Source organism: Narcine bancroftii, chromosome 10, assembly GCF_036971445.1.
Source record: "Narcine bancroftii isolate sNarBan1 chromosome 10, sNarBan1.hap1, whole genome shotgun sequence".
NCBI classification, from domain to species: domain Eukaryota; kingdom Metazoa; phylum Chordata; class Chondrichthyes; order Torpediniformes; family Narcinidae; genus Narcine; species Narcine bancroftii.
Window position 1 is genome coordinate 47,292,442 of NC_091478.1, and position 16,212 is coordinate 47,308,653.

At 44.2% G+C, this 16,212-nt stretch overlaps 1 protein-coding gene across 6 annotated transcripts in view; it reads left to right on the top strand.

Annotated features, from left to right (window-relative positions):
- Window positions 1-15,577, top strand: part of LOC138744533 (hexokinase-1-like) — a 154,777-nt gene extending 139,200 nt beyond the window's left edge. For all 6 annotated transcript variants that reach the window (XM_069900860.1, XM_069900859.1, XM_069900863.1 and 3 more), the window contains 4 exons: window positions 1,694-1,877; window positions 4,485-4,640; window positions 5,507-5,740; window positions 15,131-15,577. In XM_069900860.1, coding sequence (XP_069756961.1) covers window positions 1,694-1,877; window positions 4,485-4,640; window positions 5,507-5,740; window positions 15,131-15,251 — 695 coding nt within the window. In that variant the 3' untranslated portion in view covers window positions 15,252-15,577. The remainder of the gene's footprint in view (window positions 1-1,693; window positions 1,878-4,484; window positions 4,641-5,506; window positions 5,741-15,130) is intronic.
- Window positions 15,578-16,212: the final 635 nt, after the last annotated feature.

A 16,212-nucleotide genomic window follows, 5' to 3' on the forward strand; every position in this document is an offset into this window, starting at 1 on the left:
ATTGCCGTCATTTTGTATCAATATTCTTTTTTTTAGATATTTACAGATTAGAAATTTCTTAAATTCCATCTTACAGGACTTTCCATTTGTTTCTCCACCAGATCTGGTTGATAATATTTTTCAATTGAATCCTTCTCAGAAAGGATTAATTGGAATTATATATGATAGATGATTAAAATTATTTCCAGTATTTCATGATAAGAAGTGGTGCATTGTGTTCACATGTCCAAAGATACGCTGCCTTATCTCTTTTCTAATATTAACCCAACTTATGACAGATTGCTACATTGACACATAAATGTTGGTCTTGTCCATTTTTAGAAATCTGTTGGAAAGAAATGTTTAATATCTTTTCAACTGTATTTCAGGTGGAGCTTCGACCCAATCCAATAACTCCTCTCTGTGGGGTTATTGAATCAGATGTAGGGAGCTTTTCTGTCCCTGCACAATCGGTTGTGGCCTTCTCTACATTGTTGGCCAGAAGAGTCAGTCAAATGAAAAGACTCTAGCCCTCCAACGGTGTTCCAATGGTTCTCTCATATTATGTCCTGTTTAAGTTTAGAAACAAATAGATGTTATGCATTTGATTCATTGGTTAAATTTGAAGATACATGGTGACCTTTTCTGTCTTATTTACATTTAATGTAAATGTTTTTAATGTGATTAGATATATTCACTCTTCCAAATGAGGTAGAGTCTTACCTTTGTTTTTTGATTCACGATAAAAGCTACAAAATGTAGTAACCCTCCAGATAAGCTACTCAGATTTTTTTCGTTAGCTTTCTCTTTTTAATAGAGTAGGTTAGGAGAGGTTTATCCATACATATAATATTTTTGATGTCTTTTCTGACTTCATCCAGTGCAGTGGAGAGGGGACTGAGTTTATACTGTTTGAAGTTTTATTTTAATATATATACACATATGTGATATGGTATTTTCAGTTTCATTCCCTTTTCTTCATTGTACTATATTTATTATAAAAACAAATAAAAAAGATTGAAAAAGAAAGAAAACCTCAAGAGCCTTAGGTCCCACCACAGTAAATAGCATCACAATCTTCCATGTATTCGGCTCTCTATCAATTCCAATGGCTTGTGGGTACAGCATAAATGATTGTTTAAGCAGCCTCCACTTGTGGTTGACATTTCCAGGTCATTTTACAGCGTCAGGAGTTTTTAAACTCTCCATATATTCTCTCTTGATATCAACTGTTACTCACTATGCACACTGTGGTATTTCTTTCACTCCTAGTGTTTCTTCCATTCCTGGCTGTTTCTTCCACTCCTGGTACTATGTGATGTCTCTTTTATTACAATAAAGAAACTGGTTCTTTTTAAACAACTAGATTTATTAACTAAGCAAACAGCTTAGTTAACAGAATCTACCCAAGATGCAACAATATTCCCAAGATGCAACATTCCTCAGATGCTACACACTCTGACTCCGACTCCTCCTGATGGTAGCACTCTATCACTACAGGGGTTTTGTTTCTGGATGCTAGACTCCCTTCTGATGATGCACAGTCGCAAAGATGATGGTTTGTTGATGCATAGTACCAATGTTCGGGGCTCCTGCCTTTATATTACCGGCACAGGTCCTGAAGAGAAACGAGGATGGAGATATGATGTAGTCAGGGCAAATGAACATATCAATCTGTGTTTTTACCTACTTCTGATTCCTTCCTGTACAACAGGGACAGGCTCCAATGCCTGCTACATGGAAGAAATGAGAAACATAGAAATAGTGGAAGGAGATGGCGGCAGGATGTGCATCAACACTGAGTGGGGAGCATTTGGTGACGATGGGTGCCTGGAAGATATCCGGACAACCTTTGACAAACTGGTGGATATCAATTCAATAAATCCTGGAAAGCAGAAGTACGTTAACATTTAAAGGGCGAAAAAGCACATTTTGTAAACTTTTGGGCATTATAATATGCAGTATGTTCACTTGTAAATTTCCTGTTGACGAGGTGTCATTGTCTTTCCTGTTTTCTGCTTTCCTCTCTCAAAGGCTTTCTTCACAGGTGGAGAATGTGCTGTCATGATATTTTACAGTGTGTGAATGCACATGGAGCTCAGTCACAGAGTTGTATGGTCACCTTCATTACCTGTCTACCTGCGGCACCATTTTCAGGGATCGATGCCCCTGTACCCCCAAGGCTCTTTGTTCTGGAACACTCTCCATGACCCTACTATTCTCTGGGCTAGTTCTACTAAAGTGCAGCACCTTGAACTTGTCCATCTCCTCTTCCTTGAATTCATCCAGGTCCTTTCAAATAATCTTCTTCCCTGTCCAATATACCACCAATTTTGGTGTCAACTTGCTAACCATGCCATCTACACTGACATCCAGCGTGATTTCTGTGGTACACCATTGGTTGCAGGCCTCCAATCTGAGCAACAACCCTCCATTACTACCCTCTGACCCTACAATCAAACTGAACTGTATCCACTTGGCTACCTTGCCTTGGTCCTCTTGATATCGACTGTTACTCACTATGCACACTGTGGTATTTCTTTCACTCCTAGTGTTTCTTCCATTCCTGGCTGTTTCTTCCACTCCTGGTACTATGTGATGTCTCTTTTATTACAATAAAGAAATGGGTTCTTTTTAAACAACTAGATTTATTAACTAAGCAAACAGCTTAGTTAACAGAATCTACCCAAGATGCACCTTGCCTTGGTGCTCTTCACAGACCATGGACATCAGGAATTGGCAGACGGTGACAGCATGAAGTGAAAACACAAAGCTGGAGAAACTCAGCAGGTCAATCAGTGAACTTTATGTAGCAAGAATAAAGCTGCAGAACCAACTTTTCGGGCTTGAGCCCTTATTAAGGTATGAGCAATATGTAGGCAGGTACCCAAGCAAAATGGTGGGGGGAGGTGCAGGGGAAGGAGCACAGGCCCATGGGCAGAGGGTAATAGATGGACAAGTGAGAGAGAGCACACCAGAAAATGGGGAGGGGGATTGCCCTGTGAATGAAGGGGGGGGGGAGATGGAGAGCTGGAGGAAAGAAGGAATGGGAAGGAAGAGATAGCAAAGGAGTGGGTTAGCAGAAACTAGAGAAGTTGGAGAGTGCCAGACGGAAAATTAAGTGTTGTTCCTCCAATTTATGGGTAGTCTTGGTATGACTGTACATGAGGCCATGGGCCCATGAGCCAAGAAAAACCAGACCCAGCATTCTCAGCTCAACCAATCGTTCCTTAACACTGAGGCACTGCATCCCAGCCAACGACCTGGTGAGTCTCCAGTGTGCCCTCTCCAGTGCTATCATCCTTTTCTGTACTGAAACAACCCATTTCATGTTGCCTCAACAGCTTTATAATGTTTACAACATTGCTACATGTTTTCTTAACTTGATGCAATTACCATAAAGCTCTCCTACTGACTTGTTATTGAAAACAGTTTTTCCCTGTAAATGATAGAGTGTGTTGTAGAACAGAGACCTAGAAGGATAAGTACATAGTTCCTTGAAAGGTATGAGAATGGCATTTGGCATACTTGCCTTCGTCAATCAACCCATCATGTACATTAGTGGGTATGTCATTTACAACTGTACAGGTTTGTACAGCGCATAGGTCACAAAGCTATAGGAAGGAGATGATTAGGCTGGATTCACAAGAATGTTACTGGGACTTGGTGGGGAGGGGGCGCTTGAGTTACAAGGAGAGGCTGGATAAGCTGCAATGTTTCTATCAGGAGCATAGGAGGCTGAGGAGTGACCTTATAGAGGTATATAAAATCATGAGGGATGTGGTCTTTTTCTCTTGGGTAGAAGATTCTAAAACTACAGGGTTTAGATTTAAGATGAGAGGAGGAAGATTTAAAAGGGACCTGAGGACAGTTTAAGTTTATTTGTCGTCTTATACCTGGTACAGTGAGAAGGGTTCTTCCGTTAACCAGTCAACTCTATCATGCAGACAGCTGTATTCAGATATAGATACAATTTATTGTTAAATACTAAAATAGAAATGTAATATTATGCAAATTGTCTTTAGTCTGCCATAAGACATTAGCATTCCCCAGCGCCCCTTACAGTCAGAGAAAGAGAAATAAAAGAGAGTCCCCTCCCCAGAGTCACTGAGCACCTTTACTGGTAAAGTAACGGCCAGAGCAGCAAGACAGAGTATGGAGTCATAATAGAAAAAAAAGGGTTTGAGGGATAAGGACCAAACGCAGGCAAATGGGAACAACTGTGATGTCATCTATGTATCCCGGCAATAAATTTGAACTTTGACCTTGGTCAGCAAGGGCAAGTTGGTCCAAAGAGTATCTTTCCATCTATGTTTCGATGTCTATATCGTGGTTTAATTCTCTGCTTGGTCTCACTTGTCTGTCCTCAACACTGATCAACTCCTTCCTCTCACTAATACAGCCTGTGGCATCCTTCCTGGTGTGGGTCCCAACACTGGTCTCAGCAGACCAATGCTTGGTTGTAACAAAAAAGGTCCAGCATTAACCTCCCTCTCTTTCACCAGATATGAAAAAATGATCAGTGGAATGTATTTGGGTGAAATTGTGCGCAACATATTGATTAACTTCACCAAGCATGGACTTCTATTCAGAGGCCTCATCTCCCATGTTTTAAAGACTGTGGGCATTTTTGAAACCAAGTATATTTCGCAGATAGAAAGGTACGCAACCTTAACTCGCTCTTGGATGATTTTACTGCATGCTTAAATAGTTTATATTCAAGAAGGTATACAAAAATAAGGTGATTGTGGCAACTGCAGGAGAGGCAGTGATTATTGGGAGAAGGAAAGGAATGGATCAGGCAGTGGAGGCTGCTATGGCCAGGGAAAGCACAGGAGATCCAGGATGGTTACCATGGCTACGGAGTCTGTTCTTGCCTGAACTACAACTGTGCCCGATTCTCGCCCGGGTAGTCTTGGAACGACAGAAAGCCGCTAGGAATGGATCCAATTTACCCACTACGTTCAATTGTGAATTTGATCATTTTGACAATGGTCGTGGTTAATCTTGTCATTTTGTTTTTACTGTGCACATGTCTGTGAATTTTTAAAAACCAAGATCACACCAGGGATACGCAAAATGAATCGAAGTGTTTCACTCAAACTCAGCACACACGCCAATAATCTCCAGATACTACATGTGTTTAAAACCTCCAAACCATTCATTTAATGGGTATGTACAGATGTGCTGGAGAAACTCAGCAGGTCACGCAGCATCCATTGGAAATTAAGGTTAACCAGCATTTCGGACCTGAGCCCTTCACAAGAGCAGGCAGACACCTATACAAAAAGGTGGGGGGAGGGGGAAGGAGGGGGAGAAGAAGAAGAAAGTGGAGGGAGAGGAACACAGGCTAACTGGAAAGAGGTTGTAGGCTGGAGGGTAGAGAGTAAAAAGTGATAGTGGGGGAGGACCCTTTACTTGCAATGGATGGTGTGTGACCTTTTGAGTTTCTCCAGCACATTTATGTATACCCAAGCATCTGCAGACTTTCTTGTTTAACTCGTTTAATAACTTATTTTGAACACAGTGACCGCCTGGCCTTGCTGCAGGTCCGTGCCATCCTGCAGAATCTGGGCCTGGACAGCACTTGTGATGACAGTATCATTGTTAAGGAGGTGTGCGGCAGCGTGTCCAAGAGAGCCGCCCAGCTCTGCGGGGCAGGGATGGCTGCCATTGTTGACAAGATCAGAGAGAACCGAGGTTTGGACCACCTGGAGATCACCGTCGGGGTTGATGGAACTCTCTACAAGCTGCACCCACAGTAAGTGCCTTGGCCAGTTCCATTGGCACAATGGTACAATGCCAGATCAGGTAACATGAAGAAAACGCATTCACAGCATTCCAACAGACCTTCACCATACGCCATGTGCCCTCCATCACTTCAACAAATTCCAGTTCCCTGGGCTTGACAGCCTCATTTTCACTCTAGATGTCCAATCCCTATTATACACCTCCATTCCCCATAGAAAAGTTCTCAAAGCCTTTCCCAATTACAGTCCCAATGCCTCGACCACAGATTCTCGACTAAGCCCCACACACCTGCCCAACACAGCTCCCTGACTGTGGACTCTCTCCTAGCCCCAGCTGCCTGCCCACCGGAGCTCCCAATACCCAGACCACCATCTCCCACTTAGGCCCTGGCTCCTGACAATTTGAGCTCCCAATGCCCCGATTGAGGCCTCTCGCCTAGGCCCAGGCTGCCTGCCCACCAGATCCCCAAAGGTCCAAATGGAGAATTTTTGTCTAGGTCCCGGCAGCCCGCCCATATGAGCCTCAACCGCCGTTCAATCCGAGCTCTTAACAACCCAACCACAGACTCTTGCCTAGATTTCGGCCACCTGGCCACCCATCCGAACTCCCAAAGCACCAAACTCGGACTTACCATCCCATCCCAGCCGCCCACCTGCCCATATGAGCTCCTGATGCCCCAACTGCAGACTTACCACCCACTCCAGGCCACCCAACACTCGAACCACAGATTTACCACCCCATTCTGGTCACTCGCCCGCCCATCCGAGCTCCTGTCACCCAGGCCACGGACTTACCACCTTGTCCAGGCTGTCCGGCGCCCCAACCATGGACTTACCACCCCATCCCGGCCAGCCCCGCAGCCATCCGAGCTCCTGATGCCCCAGCCATGGACTTACCACCCAGTCCATGCCGTCCGGCACCCCAACCATGGACTTACCACCCCATCCCGGCCACCCGACCAGCCATCCAAGCTCCTGATGACCTAACCACAGACTTATCACCTGATTCCAGCCGCCCACCTGCCCATCTGAGCTCCTGATGCCTCGATCGATGCAGGTACTTACTGCACTTACACTAATGTGTGTAATAGTCGACCCTTAAATTTTATCCTAAAAATTGGTCCACAAGATTCGACTTATTCTGAACATATACATATATATGGTACGTGTACTTTTTGACTTTTAAAACTAATACAAATTAGCAGTTTATAAACTACATACAGGAGTAAATATTAGCACATGTATTTGTACTTCTTAATATTTAAACTTTTTGTAACAAAATGTACATGAGAGAGTAAGAACGTGTATGTAATATTTTTCAAGTCTTGCGGCTCTCAAACGTCTGAAGTTTATTGGATGTCACTCTAATGTTAAGCAAGTTTGGCCACCCCGTGACTTAAGCCCATGTCCTCTGGTTCTCCATTCCCTTACTCTGGTAAAGATGCTCTGCATTCACCAGACCTGTTCCTCTCATGATTTTGTACATCTCTATGAGATCTCCCTCATTCTCCTGTGCTCCAAGAAATGAAGCCCTAGCCTGCTCAACCTCTGCCTATCCACTGTGTAATTGGATCCTGGATTTTCTTACCAACAGACCACAATCAGTGAGGATTGGTAGGAACATCTCCACCACAATCTCCATCAGTACCAGAGCACCACAGGCCTGTGTTCTTAGCCCCTGTAAAGCTCTACTCACTTTACACCTATGACTGTGGCTCTGTACGACAGCAACACCATTTACAAATTTCCTGATGATCCCATGGTAGTGGGTTGTAGAAAGGAAGGGGATGAGTCAGTGCACAGGATGGAGACTGAAAGCTTAGCTGAATGGTGCACCAACAACAACCTTGCACTCAATGTCACCAAAACCAAAGAAAACTAGAAGTGCATAATCCAATGATCAATGGGGGATCAGATTTGTAGATGGGAATCACTATCTCAGAGGACCTTCCCTGAATCAAACACACTAACGGCATCGTGAAAAAAGCACTTCATCACCTCTATTTCCTCAGGAGTTTGCGGAGGTTTGATATGACACCAGAAACCCTGGCAAATTTCTACAGAGATGTAGTAGAATGTGTACTGACCGGCTGCATCACGGTCTGGTATGGGGACACCAATACCCCTGAGCGTAAAGCCCTCCAAAAGGTCGTGGACACAGCCCAGGACGTCACAGGCAAAACCATGAACCACATCTAAAGGGAAGGTTGCTATCGGAGAACCACAGCAATTATTAAGCTACCCGGCACACACTCTGTTCTCGTTGCTGCCATCAGGAAAGAGGTATCGGTGCTACAAGACTCTCACCACCAGGTTCAGGAACAGCTGCTCCCCCTCCACCATCAAACTCAATCAGGGACTCATTTAAGAATTCTTATTTGCACCTTATTGACATTTTTTTCTCTCTGTATTGCAGTCAGTTTGTTTACATTTCTGTATGTGTTTACATGTGTACGTACCTTCTTGAGTACAGTTTTTTGTACTACCAATATTCTGCCGTGCCCGCAGGAAAAAGAATCTCAGGGTTGTATGTGATGACATGTATGTACTCTGACAATAAATCTGAACTTTGCCCAGTGCAATCTGAAACCAGTCTAGTAACTAACCAGCCTGGGAAATCATTTCAACGGCAGTGATGTCTGTCAGTGGAGGTAGTTTAATTTGAATTTATTTTTGATTTGGAGATACAGTTCAGTAACAGGCCCTTCTGGCCCATGAGCCTGTGCCTCTCAAATACCCCCTTGTGTCCAATTAACTTACAAAAGAAAGACTATGACTGCGACTCAGGCAGCTTGCCAGTGATTCGCAGAAATGTCCCACCATCATGGTGTTGCGCAACCAGTGCTTAGCTTAAAGTAGTTTCGTACTAATGACCCAAGACATGGTTCCACTCCAAAGCTGTAAAGCCATCTGCTCTTTCAAGAATAACCCTTCTATATTCCTCAATCGGTAGGGGGGGAGGGGGAGAGGGGGGATGGTCCATCCCATCTCAACTAGGAAAAGAAAAGGAAACAGCCTCAGCACTGGCCACCGTGCTGAGTCAAACCCATAAACCCTGATATATGTTTCACGCCTTTGTTGTGAGTGTCTTCAATCTTGTGGGTAATTGTGGTTAGTTAAGTGTTAAATGTTGAGGGTGTGTGGGGCGGGGGGGGGGGGGGTGGGAGGGGGACGGAAAGAGTTTGAACTCTACAGAAAACTTTGTATAGAATTGAAAATTGTAGACTGTCATCAATGCTGACACTAATAACATTGGCACTAATAATGTTGATAAGTGAGTCTGGAAAATCATAAATAAAACATTTTAAAAAAAGAATAATCCTTCTTCATACAGTACTATCTTAATTTTATCTTCCAAACCTAAATCACTTTTCAAATGGCAAATGAAATAAAAAATGATCTCTTCAAGTACCATTTAAAACAAGAATTGCCCAAGATCAGTGTAGATAGATGCCTGCGTAACATGAATATCTTTTGCCACTGTGTGCGGTAGGATTTAAATCTTATTTAAAATGTATTTACAACATGGTAGAAGCCTATTCTAGCCATTGAAACCTGTGCCTCCCAGATATTCCAATTAATCTACAACCGCTGTACGTTTTGGCGGGTGGGAGGAAACTGGAGCAGGTGGAGAACATACAAACTCCTTACAGGCAGGGCCAGAATTGAACAGAGTCACTGGTGTGGTAATAGCAGTAACCACTATGTTTAATTGTGCTGCCAACTTACGAGTATACAGTTTCAAAAAATCTTCAACCACTGAGTCAATTGGGTAGTGGGACAGAGTATTTCGAGGTGGTTTGGAAAGATTGTTAGAGCAGGTTGTACACAAACATTTTAAAACACAGAATTTTTGCAGGACTTTTGCAGAGTGCTATTTTGCTAAAGGCAACAAAGTAGCAACATACAGCAGCAGCTTGTCTGGAAGGGCTGTGATCTTTGTAGGCAGAAACAGAACAGGTTTGCTCTCAGAGAGGGAGGGAGCTGAGAGAGAGGAGAGAGCTGAGAGAGAGGAGAGACAGAAACTTCGGTTCCAGAGGGACAAGCTGGCAAACTTTGGAAGACTGCCTGGTCAATGGAGAAGACTGGCTGTCTGAAAGGAACTCTGTGGTGACCTGAAAGAAAGAGGATCATCTGGAGAACCCTGAAGGGGGCAAGTTTCACCAGCAAGATTGATTAAAAAGGAATCAGGTGCACATTTCTTGGAAAAAAAAGATCTCTCTCTGGAAACTGACAAGAACCCTCCTAAGTGGTAACCATTTACCTGTTAAGCACCAAAGCCTGGTGAATTTTATTAATGCTAACTTCTGTGCACAGCACAAGAATTGCCTGCAACTAGTGAGATTGGACTGTGAACCAAAGAACTTTTCTACACTTATATACACATGACACACAAGTGAACTTAGAATTAGAGGGGAGTTAAGTAGGTTAAGTAAGTTGATAGAGATAAGTTAAAGTTTGTTCTGTTTTCATGTTCAAAGATAATTAAAAGCAACTTCTGTTTAAGTAACCCTTTGTCGTGGTGCATATCTATTGCTGCTGGGTTTTGGGGTCCTCTGGACACCATAACAATAGTTCAGAGAATGGCACAGCAGAAATAGACTTTTGGTGAGCATATCTACCCTGCATTTTTAATACTACCTCTGGCAAACTGGTCATCAGCAGTGCCACATGTTAAACACAACAGGAAATCAGGAAGGGGCAGAGTAGGAGGAAGGAGAAGGGAAACTGATAAGTTACTATTAACATTTGTACCACACAGATTTGAGGCAGTGCCGAGGCCACCCACAAATTGGAGGAACAAAACTGTACATTCCTTTGTGGCTGTCTCCAACCAGCGGGCTTCAATATCAACTTCTCCAATTTCCGTTAACCCCCCCTCCCCCCCACTGGTCTTTCTCTTTCCCTATTCCTCCATCTTCTCCAGCTCCCTACCCCCTTCCCCTCTATCAGAGAGCTGCCTTTCTTCGCTCTCTGTCCTTCTATCCTCCCGCCCCACACACCCTCAACATTTAACACTTAACTAACCACAATTACCCACGAGATTGAAGACACTCACAACAAAGGCGTGAAACATATATTAGGGTTTATGGGTTTGACTCAGCACGGTGGCCAGCACTGAGGGTGTTTCCTTTTCTTTTCCTAGTTGGGATGGGATGGACCATCCCCCCTCTCCCCCCACCCCCCCCCCTACCGATTGAGGAATTTAGAAGGTTTATCTCTTATGCTGGACTCTGAGACTTTGTCAAATACTTTTCTGAACATTATAGAAACATCGAAGCTCCTTGAATCTCCTCCTACGACTTTTTCAATGACATACAACCTTCCCTGAACAAATCTGTGCTGTCTGCATGTCTCTCTCCCAGTATACCATAATTTTTTCGCAAAGATTTCCAACTGCCAATGTTGGGTCCCTTATTTTGTTGATTAGTCCATTGTTTGTTTCTTTCTTTCTTCATTGGTAACGCTGAAGCCGTCTCCCCATCCTACAGCACCTGTGGTGGTGAGGGTACAGGTAACAGCATTGAAGAATTCAAGGAGTGACAATGTTAGTAGTGAAGGTATCTTCAACTACTGAGGATTAAAGCAAACAGTACCCCTCCCCCGACATACAGGCATGAAGCACAGATTAAAGAATCTCTCCAGCCATCCTATGGATGCACGCTAAACCAGGTGCTCACCTTGACTGATCCCCCACCCCTCAATTAGTTCTCCCATGCTGTCTGCGGATATTAGGAGCAGGACTGGGGTATTCTCGAGAAAGAGCGACTTTCACTTGGGTGCTACACCTGACAGCTAGAAGCCGGCTCAGGCATGGGGGTCACGTGACTTCAGGTGGGAAGGACGATGACCTACTGGAAGGTGATCTCGACTGTGGGCAGATCCGATACTCTTGGACACAGAGGAAGTGACTTTAAACCTATTTTCTGTCCAATCAATGAGGTGTGACCCTCAGGCACAATGACATAGAAGGCTATTTAACCCTAGCTTTCAGAGCAATTCCATCAAATCTGTTCCCCACTTACTTTCCCTTCACCTGCTTCTCACACATGGCCATTAACCACCCAACCCCCTTTGGCTTCTTCCACCAACCAGGAGTAACATACAGTGAGCTGTTCACCCAGCAACCATACGTCTTTGGAGAACATGAATAAACACCATTAAAATGAGGATTTAAAAAAAAGGCAGGTTGACATATCTGCTGGATGACTTGTATGTCAAAATATATGGTATATACAATTGCTGATGTTAAAGAGTTAGTTCTGGACAAACGAATGAGCCACAAGATAGATACCAACCCTGATGGAATGCAACCCAGTATTTTGAAAGAAATGGTAGAAGTTATAGCAGATGCGCTTGTGGTAATTTACCAAATTTCTCTTGGTTCTAAGGCAAGTCTCGGCAGCTTCTGCTGTTAAAGAAAGGGAGTAGACAAAAGGCAGGTAACAATAGAGCAATTGGCAATGTCTGTAGTTAGGAGAATGCTTGAAGCTATTGTTATGAGCCCAGAGGACTCCAAAACACAACAGAAATTCAACAAGACAAATGGTTACTTAAACAAAAGTTACTTTTAATTATCTTTAAACATGAAAATAGGATCAAACTTTAACTTATTACTATTAAATTAACCCCCTTCTAATTCTAAGTGCACGTGTATTTAATGTGTGTATAAATTCAGAAAAGTTCTTTAATTCGCAATCCAATCTCACTTCTCACTCCTCCACGTTCCCCAGTATTACAAATTCTTATACTGTGCACAGAATTTAACATTTATAAAGCTTGAAAGGTAAATGGTTTCCGCTCAGAAAAGTTCTTGTCGGTTTTCAGAGAGAGATTTGTTGCTCGTTGGACACCCACAACTGATCCCTTCTGAACAGCCAATTCAGTGTCTTGCCAAAGAAACTTGTCCCCTCAGGGTTTTCCAGATGATAATCGCTTTCTTTCAGGTCTCTGCAGAGTTCCTTTTCTGTTTTCCTTATCTCAAGTGAAACATCATACAGCCAGCCATCTCCTCTTGAATGGACCACAATGGCTTTGACCAGGCTGAACTAAGAACTCACAACCCATCTTCAAAATGGGGTTTTTCCCACAAACTTGCCAACCTGTCCTGTTCCAGTCCAAACTGCTGCTACTGACTGTAAAACTGCATTCTCTCTCTCTCTCTCCCTCTCTCTCTCACACTGTGGCACCAGACCTAATCTTCTGAGTTGGTTCATCTGTTGCTTTCCAAAACAATAATCCATTACTCCACAGCATGTCCAATTAATACCTGCTTGTGAAGTCCTTATAGACACTCTTCAAAGTTTTTGCAAAGGCACTCGGAGCCTGGACTGTCTGGCGTGAGCAGAGCTCTGGCATTTTAAATGAGATCTGTTTTGAAGTGTTTGTATGTGACCCACACTAAGAAACCTGCCACAATTTATCTCCTTTTAAAACATATCTATAACATTTACCGACCATTCATAGCCCCAGATGTTGCCTGACCCACTGAATCATTCCAGTCCCTCACTGTTTGCTCAAAGAACAGGTCTTTGTGTTTCCATTTATTCTTTTCTGTATTTTATTATTATTTTTAATTTTTAATGATACAAGACAGTAGAAGCCCCTTCTGACCCATGAAACATGCACCATCTAAATGCACCCAATTAACCTACGTTTTGGAGCCTTGGTGGAATCTGGAGCAGCCAAAAAAACCCATGAGGATCACAGACAGCACTAGACTTGATCACGGGTCAGCAGTGCCGTTATAGTCAGGATATGCAACATTACATAGACTGTACAACATTAGCAACACACTATTCAAACAAAGAGGGTTCGACGTATTGTAACGTCACATTATTTCAGTGCATCAGAGAAATTCTCTTTGTTCTACACATCATTCTTCCTATCACTCCCTCCCTGAACTAACCTTTCTCTCTCTCCCCCCCACCCCCCCCATCCCTCCCCTGATGAAGGATCCCAGGCATGAAATGTTAACAATAGGCCTTTTCGGGTGGATCCTACGCCTTGAGGCCAGCGACAGGTGCAGATCTTAACCAGCAGACTCACCTTTCAGGTGGCGGCCCTAAAGGCTATTGCAGTGTTGCCTGGTCCACCTGAAACGCCTCGGAGCGCATCCGGATCTGATGGAGGCGGGGTGACTGCTGCCGCAGCGCCACTTGTCATAAAAATGCAGCATAGCAATGGCTGTCTTCCCTACCCATAATCTCCCACACAGGTGGAACCACTCTGTGTTTCCCACAACAGTTCAAGCTGCATGCGGGATTATGGGTAGGGAAGACGGCCATTGCTATGCCGCATTTTAAGCCGCAGAGAGCGGCCCTGGTGCAGGAGTGGCCAGCTGGTCTGTGGCAGCCCACACCAGGCGCCCCGTGATAACTCCCGCCAGCCGCCCCTGCCCCGATGACCCTGCCGACTTCCCCTCCCCAGTGGGGCGGGGTCTGTTAGGTAGCGGGATGGTGGGGAGCTGTCAGGCAGGGCGGGGGGTGGCTATCAGTTAGTGGGGCAGGGGCGGATGTCAAGCAGCAGGGTAGGGGGCAGCTGTCAGGCAGTGAGGGCAGGGAGTGGGATGAGGAGTTACTGTCAGGCAGCAGGACGGGGGTGGCTGTCAGGTAGCAGGGAGGGGAGCTGTCAGGCAGTGGGGAGTTGGATTGCCTGCTGATAGAATCATCAGCCCGCCCCCAGGCAGCCACTTACAGCGGCTGCACATTCAGGTGCGTCAGCAGAGCCCAGCACTCCGCCGATCATCCCTCATGAGGAGATTGACATCGGTACCTCGGAGGCGCTTCTGCTGCATTCAGGTGAGTTTGTCTTTAGCCGCAAGGGGGGAGATTATGTGGCTTTACAAGGGGGTGTTCAGGCCACCTGAAAGGGTCTAGTTTCTCTTTCCACAGATACTGACTGACTGTATGAGTATTTCCAGCTGTTTCTCTTGTTATTTCAAATTTGCAGCATCACAGTTCTTTTGACTTTTATTGAGTTGTCTTGTTATTGAATCAACCTTCAGAAAATTGGCTCTATAAAATAATAATAGCCATTTTCATGTTATTTAAAATATTACAACCAATTTAAAAAGTTTGAAAATGTATTCACTAATTTGAAATAATTGAAACACGCACAAGTTTGTCTTAAATAAGGTCGTTCTCTGCTGAGTTAGGAATGAGGAGTAATTTTTTTTCATTTTTGTACAGCCCAGAGAGGCGTAGCGGGGAAAGTCTGTGGTAACACGTAAACTATTTAAGATTCAGTTATAACATCCATGATCTATTTTTTGAAAGTTGTTCATCTTGACTACATTAAAATGGATGAGGATTTCAACACCTTCCACCTCTTAATCCTGTCAAAACTTGCCTGAGGGAAAGTTTGCCGTGTTCACTTACAATATTCCACTTTTCTTCTAGTTTTTCCACGATCTTGCAGGAGACAATAAAGGACTTGGCGCCAAATTGCAATGTGACTTTCATCCTGTCCGAAGACGGCAGTGGGAAAGGTGCGGCTCTCATCACAGCGACCATCAAGTGATCTGATTAAACCTGTCACCAGAATGCGGGGCTGCAAAAGCCACTTACAACAAATGCCATCGGAGCTGGGTGTGACATGGTTGGTGACGTGGTTTTGCCTGTATAAACATATGCCTCAAAAATACAACACAATTTGAATTGAAAATCACTTTGCTCCAGGTGGACTTCATCCAATGTCCCTGCCTTTTTGACTTAATAATACGGCTTTGATGGGAAAATTCATGAGAGACTGCCCCATGCTATGATCATCAATTTTACTTGATAACTTATTTTATCAGAAGTACTGATCAATAAAAGCCATGTTTGCTCAAAAAGCAAACAAATGAATACTTTAGTGTCTGACCACTGGCTCAATGTTATTTCTAGTTAAAGTATTGCCACACCTGTCAAATTAGAATGGTCAAAGGCAAAGTGGGGATTGCTGTTTACTTTTAGATAAATACTTGTATCAGTCTCCTACTGGAGCAGTGGCAGATCTGTCTCAGTGCCATTCACTTTGAGTGACACCTTGAGTTTCTGCAAGTTATCAAATGCTTGTTGGGCACGACCAGTTGCCCCAATAATCACAAGGACAAAGACTGAGGGGAATGATAGGCTTTATTGTACAGGAGACTTGAGCTGGCCCGATCCAAGCTAGGGAAGTGCAGGGAAGGGAGAGGTGGCCTGACCATTATGGCCTGGATCCCAGGGGAGGAGTCCAGGTGAGAGTGTCATCAGGGGGCGGGCCAGCCCAAGCCAATTAGCACACACAATCCATACCATTACATTACTGTACTTGAACAAAGAGGTGAGGTTTCCATTTCAGGACAGCATGCAAATTGGAGGGGAGCCTGGAGGCAATGGTGCTGCCAAATGCCTCTGTGTGAGAGATGGATGGTTTGACTGGAGCTGCTGGAGTAGCCTGGGCAAGTAACTGCAGTGGAGTTAAACCCAAGAGCCTGCAGGTGCTGGGACCAAATACA